General features: G+C 39.4%; 1 protein-coding gene across 1 annotated transcript in view; it reads left to right on the top strand.

The window, feature by feature from the left end:
* The window catches only part of ATG2B (autophagy related 2B), an 80,387-nt gene extending 63,698 nt beyond the window's left edge, over positions 1-16,689 (top strand). The window contains exons 36-43 of the mRNA XM_010851396.1: positions 2,052-2,130; positions 3,208-3,415; positions 6,370-6,439; positions 6,740-6,822; positions 7,435-7,556; positions 8,145-8,299; positions 8,953-9,102; positions 11,634-16,689. Of these exons, the coding sequence (XP_010849698.1) occupies positions 2,052-2,130; positions 3,208-3,415; positions 6,370-6,439; positions 6,740-6,822; positions 7,435-7,556; positions 8,145-8,299; positions 8,953-9,102; positions 11,634-11,864 (1,098 nt within the window). The 3' untranslated portion in view covers positions 11,865-16,689. The remainder of the gene's footprint in view (positions 1-2,051; positions 2,131-3,207; positions 3,416-6,369; positions 6,440-6,739; positions 6,823-7,434; positions 7,557-8,144; positions 8,300-8,952; positions 9,103-11,633) is intronic.
* Positions 16,690-16,892: the final 203 nt, after the last annotated feature.

Consider the following 16,892-nt stretch of genomic DNA (forward strand, 5'->3'; position numbering starts at 1 on the left):
AAGAGTTGACTCATTGGAAAAGACTCTGATGCTGGGAGGGATTGGGGGCAAGAGGAGAAGGGGACGATAGAGGATGAGATGGCTGGATGGCATCACTGACTCAATGGACGTGAGTCTGAGTGAACTCCGGGAGTTGGTGATGGACAGGGAGGCCTGGCGTGCTGCGATTCATGGGGTCGCAAAGAGTCGGACACGACTGAGCAACTGATCTGATCTGATCTGATGACTGATGATGCTGAGCATCATCTCATGAGCTTATTCAACACTTGTACATCTGTTTTGAAGTGTCTGTATCTTTCTAGTTTCAAAGTTAGGTTGTTTGTCTTCCTGAGTTGTAGGAAAGATTGAGGGCAGGAGAAGAGGGCGACAGAGGATGAGATGGTTGGATGGCATCACTGACTCAATGGACAAGAGTTTGAGGAAGCTCCAGGAGATGGTAAAGGACAGGGAAGCTGGCGTGCCGTGTGCATTCTGTGGGGTTGCAGAGTCAGACACGACTGAGCGACTGAACAGCAAAAGAGTTCAGCATAAATACCACAATCAACCATTTGGAGAACATTTTGAAAAGCTGATGATTAATATATCTTTGTCTGTTGTTTGTAGTAAAAACGTATAAAAACCACTGCCTTGTTAGTTGTCCTTTTCTCTTTTTTTTGAAGGCAGTCATAGAGGCAAAACATTTATAGTATTAAAATATTGCCATTTGGTGGCAAAGGATAACATTTTATATACTATTAACATGTAATATTTGATACATGTATATATCATATCTGGGCTTCCCAGGTGGTGCTAGTGGTAAACAACTGCCTGCCAACGCAGGAGACGTAAGAGATGCAGATTCAAACCCTGTGTTGGGAAGATCCCCTGGAGGAGGGCGTGGCAGCCCACTAGTATTCTTGCCTGGAGAATCCCATGGACAGAGGAGCCTAGAAGCCTACAGTCCATAAGATCACAGAGTCAGACATGACTGAAGTGACTTAACATGCATATGTACCATATATATAGCAATTTCTAATAAATGTATAAAATATAAATAACATATAAACATCTACATAAATACATATGTGTAAAGAATAATAATGTAATGAACAATTCACCAACTTACTCCTCGACTGCAGAACCAGAATATTCTAATACTATTGAAGCTGTCTGCTTGTTCTTCAGTCCAGCCCCCAGTTTCTCATATGCAACATTACCTAAAAAAATACCTTTTTAGCATCCGTCATTGACACCTCTGACAAGTGTGATCAGTAGATCAGACCCTTTGGAATGCCACTCAGGCTTTCAGTGTGCTGTGGCATATTGTGACCCTGTAATTCACTTTCACGTTGTGTTTTGGTGCAGTTTTAATGTTTTATATTAATTTAAGATTGTTTTTAATGGAAAGGAAGAATAAGAAAGAACAGGCTCAGTTATTTAATTTTCATATTCTCCAAAATGGATTTGTCAGTTGCTGTGAAGCTGCTAATAATGGGCAAATATGGCTTGTATATACAACATCAAGACCAGTCCAATTTCAGAAGAGACCACACTGAGTGGGTGATTTTATTTACTTTTAGTTTTTATTTTGAATATCATGTCCAGTGAAGAAAATGTACTCAGGCAATATAACATAGTGTTAAAAGCAGAAATAAGACATTAAGAACTTTTAAGTCACGTCTAAGTATTGAGTACTTGCTAGCTGCTATTAATATTGTTAGTAATACTACTGCTACCAATTCAGAGACCCAATGCCAAATAAGAAAGAGACTTCTATATTTCTATGAAAACTAAAATGTTCTTTGATTTAGAAATGGCCATTTAATTTCTAACTCATCTGTACATTAATTTCCACATCTATAAATTAATTTTCTGAGAGTTGTGAGAATTAACAAGGAAGAGTGAGAGAGAGAAAGGAATTGAGAATAGGCACAGTGCTGGCACTGGATAAATTATAGCTGTATATGAACAATGAGTGAAATGAGAGACTTCACGTTACTTCCTTTCACAGTTTTAAAAATAGCTGCACCTTTTTAAACCCTTTTAGTTATAATTACATCTCTCAATTTTAGGATGCCTTGTTCTTCTTGAAGGATTTCTTCACAAGTCTTTCTACAGAAGTAGAGCTGCTCATGACTCCAGATCCAGAAGGTATTAAATATGTAGAATCTGAAAAAGTCTGTAATGTGTACTTGGATTGATTTGATTGTTACGAGACCTTTTTGAGAATGTACTTACAGATCTTTTCTCTCATTTATATAATTGTGTTCCATGATTATTTTTCTTAAGTTGTGCATATGCAGTTTATGTAAAAGTACTGTTGTTCCCCCTTATCCTCAGGAGGTACGTTCCAAGACCCCCAGTGGGTGCCTGAAACTGCAGATAGTACCAAACCCTAAATGTACTAAGTTTTTTCTTTACATACTAGCCTATGACAAAGTTTAATTTATAAATTAGGCACAGTAAGAGACTAACAATAATAACTAATAAGAACAATTGTAACAGTATACTATAATAAAACTTAGGTGAGTATGATCTCTTTCTTTCTTTCAAAATATCTTGTACAAATTTAATGCCTTTTCCATCTTAGCTAAACACTTATCATGCACTGTAGCTATAACCTTTGTAGTTTGAGGTATGACAGCAAAATGGGCATGAATTCCTTTTTCCTTCATCACAGTTTTACAAATTTGTTCTTACTGTAGATCTTAGCAAGCTGAGCATATGGGTTTTTTTTTTTTTCCTTATTAAGAACTTTCATCTTTTCACTTAATATATTATGGCTTTTCTTTGGTGTATTGGAATTGCCAGCATCATTGTTCTTGCACTTTGGAGTCATTATTAATAAAATAAGGGTTACTTACCATAAGCACCGACCTGATAACCGAGATGTCCACCCAGTGACTCACGGGTGGGATATGCTGGACAGAGGGCTGATTCACCTTCCGGTGGGGCAGGGAAATGGTGCAAGATTTCATCATGGTGCTCAGTGGTATGCGGTTGAAAACTTAGAAGTTGTTTATTTCTGACATTTTCCATTTCGTATTTTTGGACCATAGTTGGAAAGTGAAACTAAAGATGGAGAGGGGGCTACTGTGAAAGATTTATCTGTAGCAGTAGTTATATTTATTAAACGAAATACTGTAAAACAAGTTAACTGTAGCTTGGTTTAAGTTGCTCTAAAGAAGCATATACCTAATTTTCCAAATGTGCACATTACCTTTTCAGTTAAAAAGTCTCCAGGGGCTGATGTCACCTGCAGTTTGCCAAGGCATTTAAGCACCTCAAAAGAGCCAAATCTAGTTCTTTCTTTCCCTGGGCCAAAGCAGCCTTCCCCAAATGGCAGTGCCAATTCAGTGCAAGCGGTTAATGGGGAAGAAGAGAAGGACTTCTCTCCTGAAGAAGCGTTGTTTAGTGATCAGCCTGTGTTTTTTAGGTAAATCATTTAATTTTGATAACAAAAGACGTTATTTTAGAGTTTGAAAGTTGTTCTTTAACGTGTTTGTGTGACAGAAATCGTGGAATTACTTTAGCTTTTCTCTGCACTGGCAAATAATCAGTGGGTATGAGTCAGAATGACTGAAACGACTTAGCATACAAGCATGCATACTTATTTACGTGGGGCTTCCTGGGTGCTGTCAGTGGTAAAGAATCCACCTGCCAGTGTAGGAGACACAAGAGATGCGGGTTCGATCCCTGAGTCAGGAAGAGGAAATGGCAGTCCGCTCCAGTATTCTTGCCTGGAAAATTCCATGGTCAGTGGAGCCTGGTGGGTTACAGTCCATGGGACTCTAAAGAGTTGGACATGGCTGAGCCCGCACAAACACAGACACACACAGACACACACACACACACATTTATACGTGGGCCCCCCCACTTGCACCTCTCATTTACACATAATAACCCTGGCTCAGGACTCAGCCTCCTGTTGAACCTGTAGCAGAAATTTTCTCTTCACTTAGTCTCTTCCTTTTTCCTCTTTCTGTCCGTCTCTTCTGATCACTCTCAGAGCCTGTTGGTGTCTCCATGACCATGATGCTGTCTTTTTCCCTTACACACCTCACCTTCAGCACCCCTCCCTTTTCCCTTACGGCGATTTTCTGTCTGATTTCTCTGCCCTTCCCTATCACTGCTGTGTCTCTTGTGACCCTCTGTCCTCTGGCTAAGTTGGCATCATAGGGAAACCCAGGTCCCTATACTGCTGCTGGCTGCTGTGACTATAGCCAACCACTAGCTTGTTGTCTGTCATTTCCAGTTTCATTCATTCTTCCCTTCTTTCTTTCCCAGCCCTTGATAGTGGGGATGGAGCCTAGGATCTCTATCGGAAGGAAAGAGGTCAAAGATCAAAACCACCTCTGTTATGAGAAACAACTCCCTTCCCTGGTTTTCTGTACTCCTCTCCTGCTGACATCAGTGTTCCCCAAGTTATGTCTTTCTCTCTAAGGTTAGACTTTAGGTATGGCCCAAAGTGGGCAGCTGTGGTCGTTCAGTCGCTGAGTCATGTCTGACTCTTTGCAACCTGATGGACTGTAGCCCCCCAGGCTCCTCAGTCCATGGGATTTCCTGGGCAAGAATCCTGAAATGGGTTGCCATTTCCTTCTCCAGGGAATCTTGCTTACTTAGGAGTCAAATCCATGTCTCCTGCATTGGCAGGAGATTCTTTACCACTGAGTCACCTGGGAAGTTCTAAGTTGGCAGTACAACTATTTTAAAGTGTTTTCATGTTTTGAATATCTTGTGTATTGATGAAAATAGTCAGAAAATAGAATATGAGAATTGGAAAGATCCTGAGATAGAGGTTCTCTGGTGATTCTTAACTTTTCCATCATAAAGGAAGAGCCTCTTTTATTATTTTCCTACTTTGCTTTTTTATTAAAATTTTTTTCTACCAAAAAACTGTGTATCCTAAGAAATAATTTGAACTCTCATTTTATATTAATCACGTATAAGCTGCCGATTTTTGTTTTTTTGTGAACACTGGATAACCGTTACTAAAAAAAATCAAATCGTTACAATTTTGGTCTGAGAACATGTAAACTTGGCACTTTTTAATCAGTTTGTATAGCCTCACTTGCTTAGGTAAATATGTGTTTTTTCCATTAGACTACTTAATAGCTTGTAGATTTCTGTTTCTGCTCTCAAAAACTGCTGGAGTGCCTCGGACCCCGGTGTAGTCCTTAGTGACGTGGTTTAGATTACTCACTTCGCTGGTGAGGAGCTTAATGCGAGAGAGGAGAGGTAACTTGCTCAAGGCCACACAGTTGCCAAGCCAGGACTAGAATGGAGGTTTTCTTAATCCCAAATTCAGTACATTTTCCAATTAATGACATAATAGTCTCCTCTCCTACAAACATTTATTCACTCCACAAATATTTATTGAACACAGTATATGTATGTCAGATTTTGTTCTAGGTACAGTGAACAGAGTAGAGAAAAATCTTTCTTGAGTTGAGCTTACAGATATTTAAGATATTTGGTCTACCCTGTTACATGCCTTGGAGGAACAGAGTGAGAAAGGTGACGCAGGTGTTGAGGGGCTGTTGGCACAGAACCAGATACAGACGGCTGTTTGGAAGATGAGGGGTGACCTGGACCCCAGACTCCTGTAGTCACTGATGTAGATTTAGCACTTCCTTTTTAGAGTCAGTTAAGGACTTTTCCAGGATGACTTGGGATAACTTAGGATATAACCACTGACATTAATTCTGTAATAAAATGTGTTTCAACTTACAATTTACAGTCCAACTTTTGGAAGCCAACTGCTTTTGTTTGATGTGTATAATTGTAGTTTCATTCAGAATTCCCAAGTGTGTCAGTATCCCGTTTACAAGCATTAATTTCAAGAGTGTCAAAATTCACCAATGTAGATGGGGTTTAAAAATTAACTGATGAAGACACTTAGGCTCAGAGAGTTTAAATTACTTGCCTTGACTGTATCCCATATAACTGATAAAACTAGGGTTCATGTCTGGGTCTTCTGGAGGTTTGTTTCATCATGGAACTAAAATAAATACCTTAGCTCTTCTTTTTTACTTCTTGGTGATGATTATATTATTTGGTTTAATCTTGAAAGTTATTTTTGTTAGTTTACTCTCTGTATGAATTGAATACCTGCCAGAATAAATTTCTCTAACTTAAATTTTGTTTAGTAAACAAGGAAAGGGTTTTTAAAATAAAATAAGTAAAATTTATAAGATTAACATTGTTTAGTTGGTATATTGTCTTAAGAAGGTATACGGCTGAAAGACATTCTCTTTTATTTAGATCTTAATATATCCACATTATTTATTTTGTGGTTTTTATTCTCCAGTTGAAAAGGTTAATTTACATCTAATTTCAGCTATTAGTAATTTTTAATATAAATAACTCCCCTTCTTTCTTTATCTTCAGAGAATTTAGATTCACATCAGAAGTTCCTATTCGACTTGATTATCATGGGAAACATGTATCAATGGATCAGGTCTGGAAATTTTGCACAAATATACCCTACAGAATTATCTCATTTGTTTTTCTAGTGGACTCAGTTTTTAGGAAACTTTTTCGATCGTAGTTTATGTGTTTGAAATGAAGTGTAAGATTTTAAAATTTAATTCTATTTTTAAAGTAAATATAATTTACTTAAGGATCCAAATTTTACTTAAGTAAATTTACTTAAGTAAAATTTGAATGTCAGTTGGGTCTTATAAAATACATATATTTTTTTGCTATACATATTTTAGGTGTTTTAGCTTAATTAGTGAATTTTTTTTTTATTTTAAAGGGTACATTAGCTGGGATTTTGATTGGTCTCGCCCAGTTAAACTGCTCTGAACTAAAGCTGAAGAGGCTTTTCTATCGGCATGGGTAAGTTGATTTATCATATGAGACTTTAAGATGTAGTTACTAAAGTTAGTTTACAACTAGCCAACATACATAAGTTAATTATTTTACAATGTTATTTGCAGAGAGCTCATTTTTAGAGGATTTTTACCGGCTAGGGGCTATTTTTTTTATTCTGAGAGAATAGTAGCAGTTTGAAGAGAGCATTTCCCCCAAAAGCAGCTATAGTTAGGACTTTTTTTATAATTTCCCAAAGTTATAAATTAGCCTATATGGAAGTTCACAAGGTAATGGTCCTTAGTAGCTAAGAACTGTGTGACAATTAGAGACGTTGAATTAATCCTTTAGATGTTAAAGCTTTAGATGTTAAAGCTTTAGATGTTAAAGAAGTAAAAACAGTGGAAATGCACACTTGTATATATTACCTTAGCCTTTTATAGAAATTATTAGCATTACAATTAGGTTAAATGTATGTATATACACACACATATATAGTAAAATTCAAAATCTATAAAATTTCATCCATGTAATTTGTAGATTTTTTTGTCTTAAGTAAAAAAAAAAAAAAATCCCCCAAACTGTGTAAACCTATAAATTTCACTCTTCTTCCCATATACTAATAGTCATTTTCTCTAGTTTGCTAGGTGTGGACAAATTATTCTCATACGCAATCACTGAGTGGCTTACTGACATTAAGAAGAACCAGCTGCCAGGAATCCTGGGAGGTGTTGGGCCTATGCATTCACTAGTACAGCTAGGTGAGTGTTCTTTTTTTAATTAGAAGATAATTTATTTTACCTGATCAGTGATTCTTTACCCTTTCGGGACTATGGATGCCTTCGAGAATCTATGTGAGGATCATCTTTCTAGAAAAATCTACCTGTTAGTGATACACAAAAAATGTTGCCTCGCATTTTAGGGGTTAAAAATCCTAGGGTTAGGGTATAGCAGAGATTTGAGCTCCAGTGCTCCTGTTTTTCTTTTTACATGTGTTCTGATTGTGGTAAAAGTCACATAATATAAAACACACTGTCTAAACCGTATTTAACTGCGCTTCAGTGGCGCTGAGGACGTTCACGTTGTTGTGCAGCTCTCACCATCATCTGTCTCCTGAACTTTCCACTTTCCTAAACTGAACTCTGTCCCCATTAAACACGTAAGTCCTCATTCCTCACCACCCGCCTAACCCACCTCCGACATCTGCCAGTGTATTTTCCCACTCTATGAATTGAGGAATATACATTGCCTGTTCTAGGCACCTTGTATAAATGGAAGCAAGCAGTGTTTGTCTTCACCTGCTGTACTCCAGTACTCTATTAATTTCTGCATGTTGACTGCTGTTCTAGTGCAAGGCCTCAAGGACTTGGTCTGGTTACCAATTGAGCAGTACCGAAAGGACGGCCGCATTGTCAGAGGGTTTCAGAGAGGGGCTGCCTCCTTTGGCACCTCGACAGCGATGGCTGCTCTCGAGCTCACGAACAGAATGGTTCAAACCATACAGGTAACTTTCCATAGACCAGCTTAATCTCCAGAAAGAGGGAGAGCCATTAGAAACACTTGACTTATCTTGGTTTTAAAATGGCACCATGAAAATGTATAAAATACTGAGAATATTTTATTTGTAATGACTTAGTATCATTAAAATTTTTTTTGATTAGCTGTCCATTGTTAAATAATTAGTAGAATAAAGTGGTGGACTACAGTGTCAAATTTGTTTGCCTGTTTCAGGTAAATTATAACTATTAAGTTAGCCAAAGATTTTTTTCAGCACATTTATGTGGAGAGATCATAGCTGAATGTAATGAAGGCACTAGAGAGCTGATAGTAGTTGTATGCAGGTTTGCTAGTAAGTATTAAGCTCCAGTTGGCCTTACCCAGTTGTGCACAGACCATGCATTCTTGTCTAGCCTGGTAACAGAGTGTTCTCAGAGAGATGAGGAACTGAAAAAAGCTGCTCAACGCAGATACTAATGTATACGTTAACGTTCTTGTTATAAAAGGAATACGTTCTGGTTGTAAAGAATTCCGTCGCTGCAGAATTCCTCTGCAGAATTCCTCTGCCGCTCCTCACTCCCCTTAGGAAGTGTGCTGCTGGAGCGTAACTCCCCAGACTTTGTTCTGACTCACTCTTTCCTCTCTGATGAAACGATCCAGGCAGCAGCGGAGACTGCGTATGACATGGTGTCTCCAGGCACCCTTTCTATCGAGCCCAAGAAGGTCAGGAGGTTCCCCCATCACCGGTTAGCCCACCAGCCAGTGGACCTGAGGGAAGGGGTGGCCAAGGCCTACAGTGTCGTGAAGGAGGTGAGTGGCTGCCCCAGGGGATGGACCAGGAGCAGTTTGCGTCCTTCCCTGGAGTTTGTCTAAAGAGCAGCAGGGCTTGGGCTTTGTTCTGAAGGACCCTAGGGTGGCTTTGGGACTGTTTTGCCACTGATGAGTGCAGATGTGTGTGTAGGGAAGAGGGGAGGGCTACGTCCTGGCCTGCAGGCTCTCAAGAAGACTAGCAGTCTCGTGGGAAGACTGGTCTCTTTATGGACAGAAGAAAGCAAGGGGTGGTAGAAACACACCATGAACTCACCAGGGAAGTTTACCCATGTTTGTATTTTGCTGTTTTCCTCAGATTTGTTTAAAAAGCAAATTTTTTTTAGGTTAATTGCAAACCCTAATTCCGTTCCCATGCGTTCACAATCCTGAAGATGGTACATTTTTTTTCTGTGCATATTTTTATAGTTTCATATAAGTATGGCATCATAAGCAAATACTATTGTTTATATTTTAAAAGTTAGCATAAATGGTATCATATATATCTGTATATTTTGTCTTTAAAGATACATCCTTGTTGATATGTGTAGGTCTGATTTAAACTTTTATCGTGTTTCATTGTGTGAATATAGCATAATTTATTTATCTTTGTGTTGGTGGACAGTTTCCATTTTTTCCCCTAAAATACTTCTATTGGAATGTCATTTAAATGCTCCTTTGTTCACATGTGCAAGAGGTTGTTAAAGGTAGAACTGGTGATTTCTAACTGTTTGAATCCTGAGACTTATTAAACGTTGCCCGATTTATTAAGCATTGCCAGATTGTAGTTTAGTTGCACCAGTGAATCCTGGTTCTTTATGGATGTTGACAGGAGCATTCCCTCCCTGTCTTAATCTTTTTCTTTTTTTCATTGACATATGAGGAAGTTTGAGGTCATTTTACTTATGATTTGTGTATTAGGATTTCATTAATGATATTTTCCTCTGTCATATTCCGACAGACAGAAGTGCCTTAGGACAGTCTTTTACCTGACAAAAGTGACCTCTGTGGTTCCAAATGCAGGAAGACCATTGAAGTAAGGATATGTATTAGTGGCTAAATAAAGGCAAGGCCATTGGTCACCTCTCTTAAAAAGAGATTTAGTTGTTAGAATAAAGAGAGCTGATTACCTGTCAGTTCTGTTCCTATAGATGTCAGGATTGGGCCAGTTATCAGTAGACATGTTAGAAATCAGGTTTGTAAAAACGATCCTGGGCTTTCAGGCATAGCAGGGGCAGCTGGCAGCAGGATATTATAGCACTTAGGTATGTAGCACTTTGGGCTTCCTGGGTGGTGCAGGCGTAAAGACTCTGCCTGCCGGTGTAGGAGACACAGGAGACGATGGTTTGATCCCTGGGTCAGGAAGATCCCCTGGGAGAGGGAATGGCTGCCCACTCCAGTATTCTTGCCTGGAAAATCCAATCCAATGGAGGGGCTTGGCAGGCTACAGTCCATGGGGTCACAAAGAGTCAGGCACAACTGAGCAGCTAACACTTCACTTCACAGATTGTGAAAGTGAGGACTAGATTTGGGGCCAGGACGAGGTTCCTTGATTTCCCTGAGAGTGTGAAGTTCTTCTCTCCAGGCCCTTCACTGAAACCATCACAAGAGGACACTGCTTTGTGGCCCTTAGGGGTCCTGAGTTAGACAAAAGGGAGAGGTTTGAAACCCATACGTGACGACTGACCAGTGACAACAGCGTGACGTTTTACCACCCTGGCTCGACCTATACATTTACGTAGTCAGCTCTAACGCTCAGCAGTCATGATTATTTTCATGTCACACAGTTGTAAGAAGGATGAAAAATGCTACAAAAACTTCATTTGTGGTTATTAAACATGTTCCTGCTTTGTGTTCTCAGAGTTTTCTCTATTTAATAAAGTGTTCTATTTAGTCTCTTATCTTAATTGAATGTTCCAGTTATCTTTTCTAGTGCATAGCCAGTAATTTAAAACTAATTAAATTATTTTATGGAGCTCAGTAGAATTAGGTTTTCCTGTTGCAGTTGAGTCACAGGAGCTATCGCCATGTTCATTTAGTGATTGTATTTATTCAGGAAGCTTTGTTTGCTAAATTTGATTTAACCAGAGTGATTAATTGTGCCAGAGAAGCTATTCTTGGAGTATTAACTATTTCCGTGCACATCCCTGTGTGAAACTGTAGTCTAGCTACATTTTCTGTATATAAGTGTCATAACAAAATGCTGAATTGTAATTGTCCCTTACTTTCCCTTTGGAGAAGGAAACGGCAGCCCACTCCAGTATTCTTGGCTAGAGAATTCCATGGACAGAGGAGCCTAGTGGGCTATGGTCCATGGGGTTACAAAGAGTCGGACACAACTGAGGGACTACCACTTTCCCTTAGAATTGTCATAAAAGTAATTATCCTGGGTTACCTCAAAAGTACAGTTTCTGCTTTGATTTCCGTTTGGTTACAAACCTGCTCTTGATGAACTCTATAGTTAATGTGTTACGAGATTATTTAGAGAGTCTTCTGAGCAGTGATTTACTCCCTTCTCTCCCCTCTTTCCTCAGGGAATCGCAGACACGGCTCAGACCATTTACGAAACTGCTGCTCGGGAACACGAGAGCCGGGGGGTGACGGGCGCCGTGGGGGAAGTCCTGCGCCAGCTTCCCCCGGCCGTGGTGAAACCTCTGATCGTCGCCACAGAAGCGACATCGAATGTCTTGGGTGGCATGAGAAACCAGATCAGACCAGATGTTCGGCAGGACGAGTCGCAGAAGTGGCGCCATGGGGACGACTGATGTTTCAGACGAGATTCTTGATGAAGACGAGGGGGGAGATGTGGAGCAGAGGGCCCCACCGGCGACTTCAGAGGGAACTCATTTACTGTTACCGCGCTCATCTCAGGAACAAAACCATTTCTTAGTGAGATAATATAGTATCAAAGCAACATGCAACCAAAACCTTTTGACATTTTAGGGCTAGTTGGTACTTTCCAGTAGACATGTTTGGTGGCTGGTGTCAAAAGTCCGTAAAGCATTTGCTGCCAAGTTAGTGGAATGCTTGCTTTTATTAAAATGACTGTAATCTTCCTTGTTACAGACAAGCTATCATTGGAAACCTCCTTTTACAGTACAGGGTGCTCAGAAACGTTTTGAGTACTTTGAAAGCACTATATTTATGTTGCTCCAAGGAGTTGATTTTTCTCCAGGTTTAAAGAGAATCACAGCTTCGAAACTTTCATTAAAAATGAGAGACAGAAGCCACAGGGAAAATAAAGCAAATAGGATTTTCAATATAAATATCAGTGAGGAAAAAATATCCCAGTCTGTTGGAGTTAGTGTTCACACAGTCAAGAACGTCGTTTCCATTTGCTCAGAAAATCCTTCCATGGGAGTTTGAGAACATGAATGTCGCAGACTTGTTCTGTTGTGTTGCACTTTATTATGTGTGTGTGTGTGTGTTTGTGTGTTTAGATTAATACAAGTCATGTGCTATATTCTACATGTAATTTACAGAGTTACACAAACTATAAAGAGGACTAAGTCTGAAGGTTTTTGGCAAAGGAAGGTAACTCAAATGCAGTAACTTTCGTTTATTCTAAGTATAATGAAAATGTGCATTCTGTGATGAACTGGGGCCCATATAATTGTTTATTTGTTCAAATTTAAGCAGGTATAGTGCAAGCTTATTAGGCGTATGTGGAAAGGGAGATTGAACGTGGTTTTTACTCTTTTGAAATTAGCCAAAAATCCTCCAGATATGCCCTAGTCAGCTATTTCGAAGCACCATTTTTACTTGGTTAACAATGTACATTTTGATATTCTGTCAGGAATGAATAAAGTATTTTTATTTAAAGGTAAAGTTGTTTTATGCTTCCATGAATATTTTGCTTCTCTTAGAGCATATTCATAGATGCAATGCTAGGGTTTACTCCAAAATCCTTGGGAACACTTTCTCAAAATTGATTTTGCTTAATGTTAAGCAGATCATTACCTAGATGTGAGAAGGAAATGGTTCTCCAGAACTCTGTCTTTGACTTTAGATTAATCTAGCAGAAAGAAAACATAGGACTTTGTATTCATCCTCTATTTAAAGTGTCATGATGTGAACGCCCTCATTTCCTAGAATAGGGAGATGCATTCGAGTTGAAGTTGAATTTCAGAACTACTTTCAGTTTGGGGTTTGAAAAATGACATTGAATCAGTTTCATTCTTGAAACTTTCTACAAGAAAGCAAAAATCCGAACATTTAAAATTTGTAAAATTTTGTTAAGTAGCATGTAATTCTGTCTTGTTCTCTGTTTACTGCTGGAAAACTTGAAAGGCTAGTGCTCAGAAAACCACCTACTGAACCATCAGAGGACCATTTGTTACTGGAACCCAGCTGGATGGAGCCCACCTAGAATGTGGTCCTGAGTACACATGAATCATGGCTGTTTACTGTATGAAGCTTCAGCCTGCTTCTGGGGCGCTCTCTGGGCACCCTTGCATCAATCCCAGCATTTTCCCTTACATGGAACATGCTGGGTATGGTATCTGTGATGAGTAATCAAACTGAAAACCACTCAAATTTAAAAATATAAAATCTCCTTAACTTTTAAATATATTTTCCATATTGTATCTAATTGAACTTAATTAGTATAGGGAGAAATAATCATCCTCTTCTCTGAACTCTGAGTTGCAGATGGACCGATTTTTTGACAAATTGGGTTTATAAGTCCCATTAAGCATATCTTTATTATGTAATTTCCATGGCTGTCTCTTCTGCCCTCCTGCACCTGCTTTTGATAGAATCTACCTGTGTGATCAGAAACCTTGTGTCTCAGAAAGATTTAGTGTCAAGGGTCTGTTCATTGTCACTTTAACCAAGATGCTGTTTACCTGAGGTGTTTACGTGGAAGAAGTGTGTGTGTTTGAACACTTTGCCATTGTTAAATATCCTTAATTTTTTCTTTTTTAATAGCGTCTTTTCAAACTTTTACACCACGCTGATACAGTAAAGAGTGTTGGCAGGATGCTTGTGCGGCCAGGTCTGTGACTTACCAAGTGGTGACTTTGCCAAGGCATTCAGCTCTAAACCTCAGTGTCCCGTCTGTAAATGAAGGGGCTTCTTATGACAGCAGAGATTTTCAGATGATTGGAGCATGCACACGTGTGCGAGCAAGCATGTACGTGGGAATGACGGTGTGGGATGAAGCACTTAGTCGTGGGCCCCAGGCCTGGGACACCTTGAATAGGTGGCGTTGTCTAACAAGAGCCCTGGCTGCATGGCACCCACGGAAGCCCCGGCTCCTCCAGGTCTCTCATCTCTTAGACTAATGTGTTTGTGAACGGTGCCTTCAAGGCTGACCTCTTCATGGGGCAGACTGAGCATGTCTGTGTATCACTGCATTGAGTCTGTGTGTGTATCTCCCCGAGGGTCCAGGTAAGCAAGCTTGATCAGGAAGCATCAGTGAGTTTCAGAACCTCCCAGGGTTACAGGAACACAGTAAGACCGCCTTACATTATAAAGGCAGCAGGGGCCATGGGGACGTCTTCTCTTGATTCGGGTTGATTGGGATCCCCTGGTTTCCCTTCCTGTCTGTCCACAGATGGCTATCGTTTACAAGTACAATGTCCGCTCAGCACTCGCCTTTTAGGACAGATAGGATGGCATATTTTTTGTAGATATCATAGCAAAGACTTCCATTTTAGTAAAGCTTGAGTCCAATTTGGATTCCCATTAAGCACATGTATGTAACATCAATATTTTTATAATACAGAACTCGAGAAAAAAAAAAAATCTTCCCAAGTAGCCATGTGCCTAAAATGGCAAAAAGACAAAACACTAGTATCTCTTGCTCCTGCTATGTGTCACTTTTAAATGCTGTTGAAATAGTTTCAGTTTTAAGGGAATAACTTTTTAACCATCTCCTTAAAAACTGTGTCGTGTAGGTTTGGTGCCTTCGTTCAATTCTCGAACAGGCCAAACAACTACGCCCGCTACCTGGGGGCCACTCGCCACCCGCGGGCACTGTCAAGTCAGCTCGTGTGCCCCAAGCTTGCCCTCACCAGAGACGAGACAGGGCAGAGGTGGAGTTCAGCAGTTTTAAACCGGAAGTCCACACTTGCACTAAGTAGTTTTAGGATTAACAATTTATTATCTTAACATTAATTTAGATCTTTTATATATATATATATATATAAAAGCCACATGACCTGACTTAAGAATAATCATTTAACTCTGCTTTGCTTCAGTTTTCTCAGACCTTCGTGGGGTGTGTGTCCTCAGCTTCATGGGGACTGGCAGGGGTAGTGGTCTGTGGTGAGCAGTCTATTCCCTGCTTCCCTTCACGTCCTCTTGACATGACCTAAGACATGAGAGAAAACGTCTGTAAAGTTCTTTAAGCCTCTTGAAAGTAAAAGGCCCTATGCAAATACAAAGTGATACTTGGTATCGGCAGATGCATCAATTGGACGGACCCATTGGTACCAAATTGAATAAATCAAATACAAGTTTGTGAGTCTCAGGTTGAAAAGGAAAGTTGTTTAGATAGTGTGTAGATAGTGAAGGGGGAGAAAAAAGTTTTTTTTTTCCCCCTTACCACCAAGAAATCTTGTTTCTTTTTATGGAAAATACAGTCAGTCTTTTCATTGAGAATAACTGAGTGCTTTAATGCATTTTATTTTTATCGCAATAGTTTCAGGATCATGCTAGGCACTCTGCTCCCTGTAATAGACTTTATATGCTCAGTTGCAAGTCAGTCAGTTTTAATCAAAAGAATTTCCTTTTCATGGTAGTGTCTACAAGTCAAAGAGAAGGCCGTCTAGTACATCACAATTAGTTTCTTTGTGGCGAGGGATAAGAAATTTATGTGAGTTTCAACAATTCATATTTTGAAATGTCAGTAGTTTTGAAAAACAGAGGTGTTACACATTTTTTTGCCTCCTGTACCCAGTGTCAGCCCCTTGGTTTCAAGCACGTAGCCTCATAGAAGACACCAGAGTGCTATCTGATGTATTATTTCAGGAGATTGTAGACTTGATACTGGCTGACTCAAGGACATCTCTAGTGCTGTGTCTGTTGGGAGGGAGGGGAGGTGGGGTTGAAATGGCAGCCCCTCCTTTAAGAGTATGTTTACTTTGCTGTTTCACATGTATTTTGTGTATATGAAATGGCAGCTTCCAATTTCTAGTTGGATTTGTCTTATGTTGTTTGTATAATTTGCCATCACACAGGACTGTTTGCTTTTCCATTGTGAAATTTGGTAGGGACTCCAGTTCAGCTCTTAATGTTAATCCATCCCGATTTATTTTGGACATTGAATTGATCTCACCACAAGTAAAAAACTCGTCGTGTATGTTGACTGTCGTCGTTGCTGTTTCCTCATGGAAGTAATTCTAAATGTAAATACTTTAAGAATACTGATGCTGTATGAGTATTTTTGTGGCAATGTTAACTTGTTAGTGTGACTATTTAAAGTATTATGAATTTAAGGATATTCTTGAAGAAAATTAAAATATTTACTCTTTGGAGTTTGCTTTAAACACTATGGTCTCTCTCCAAGAAATGCTCCCTGTATAAAAAACCTGTATAACATTTTTCGAAGCAGAGGGTAGGTCTGTGTCAGATCCTGTTCTTGGGAAATGGTCTTCCTCTGATCCCGGTACTTAGAGCTTACCTGCTACCAGTTTCTGAGATGTCAGTATATAGGGCATATTCTGTTAGAGTTTGCCAACCCTTCCCCCTTTTGGATATTAATTGCTGCATTAGTTGTTTTATCTCTAAAATGTAGACTTGCAGCAAACACATAGTTTTGGTCTTAGGGACCTAGATAAATACTTGAA

The sequence above is a fragment of the Bison bison genome, unplaced genomic scaffold (genome assembly GCF_000754665.1).
Source record: "Bison bison bison isolate TAMUID 2011002044 unplaced genomic scaffold, Bison_UMD1.0 scf7180017864302, whole genome shotgun sequence".
NCBI lineage: Eukaryota > Metazoa > Chordata > Mammalia > Artiodactyla > Bovidae > Bison > Bison bison.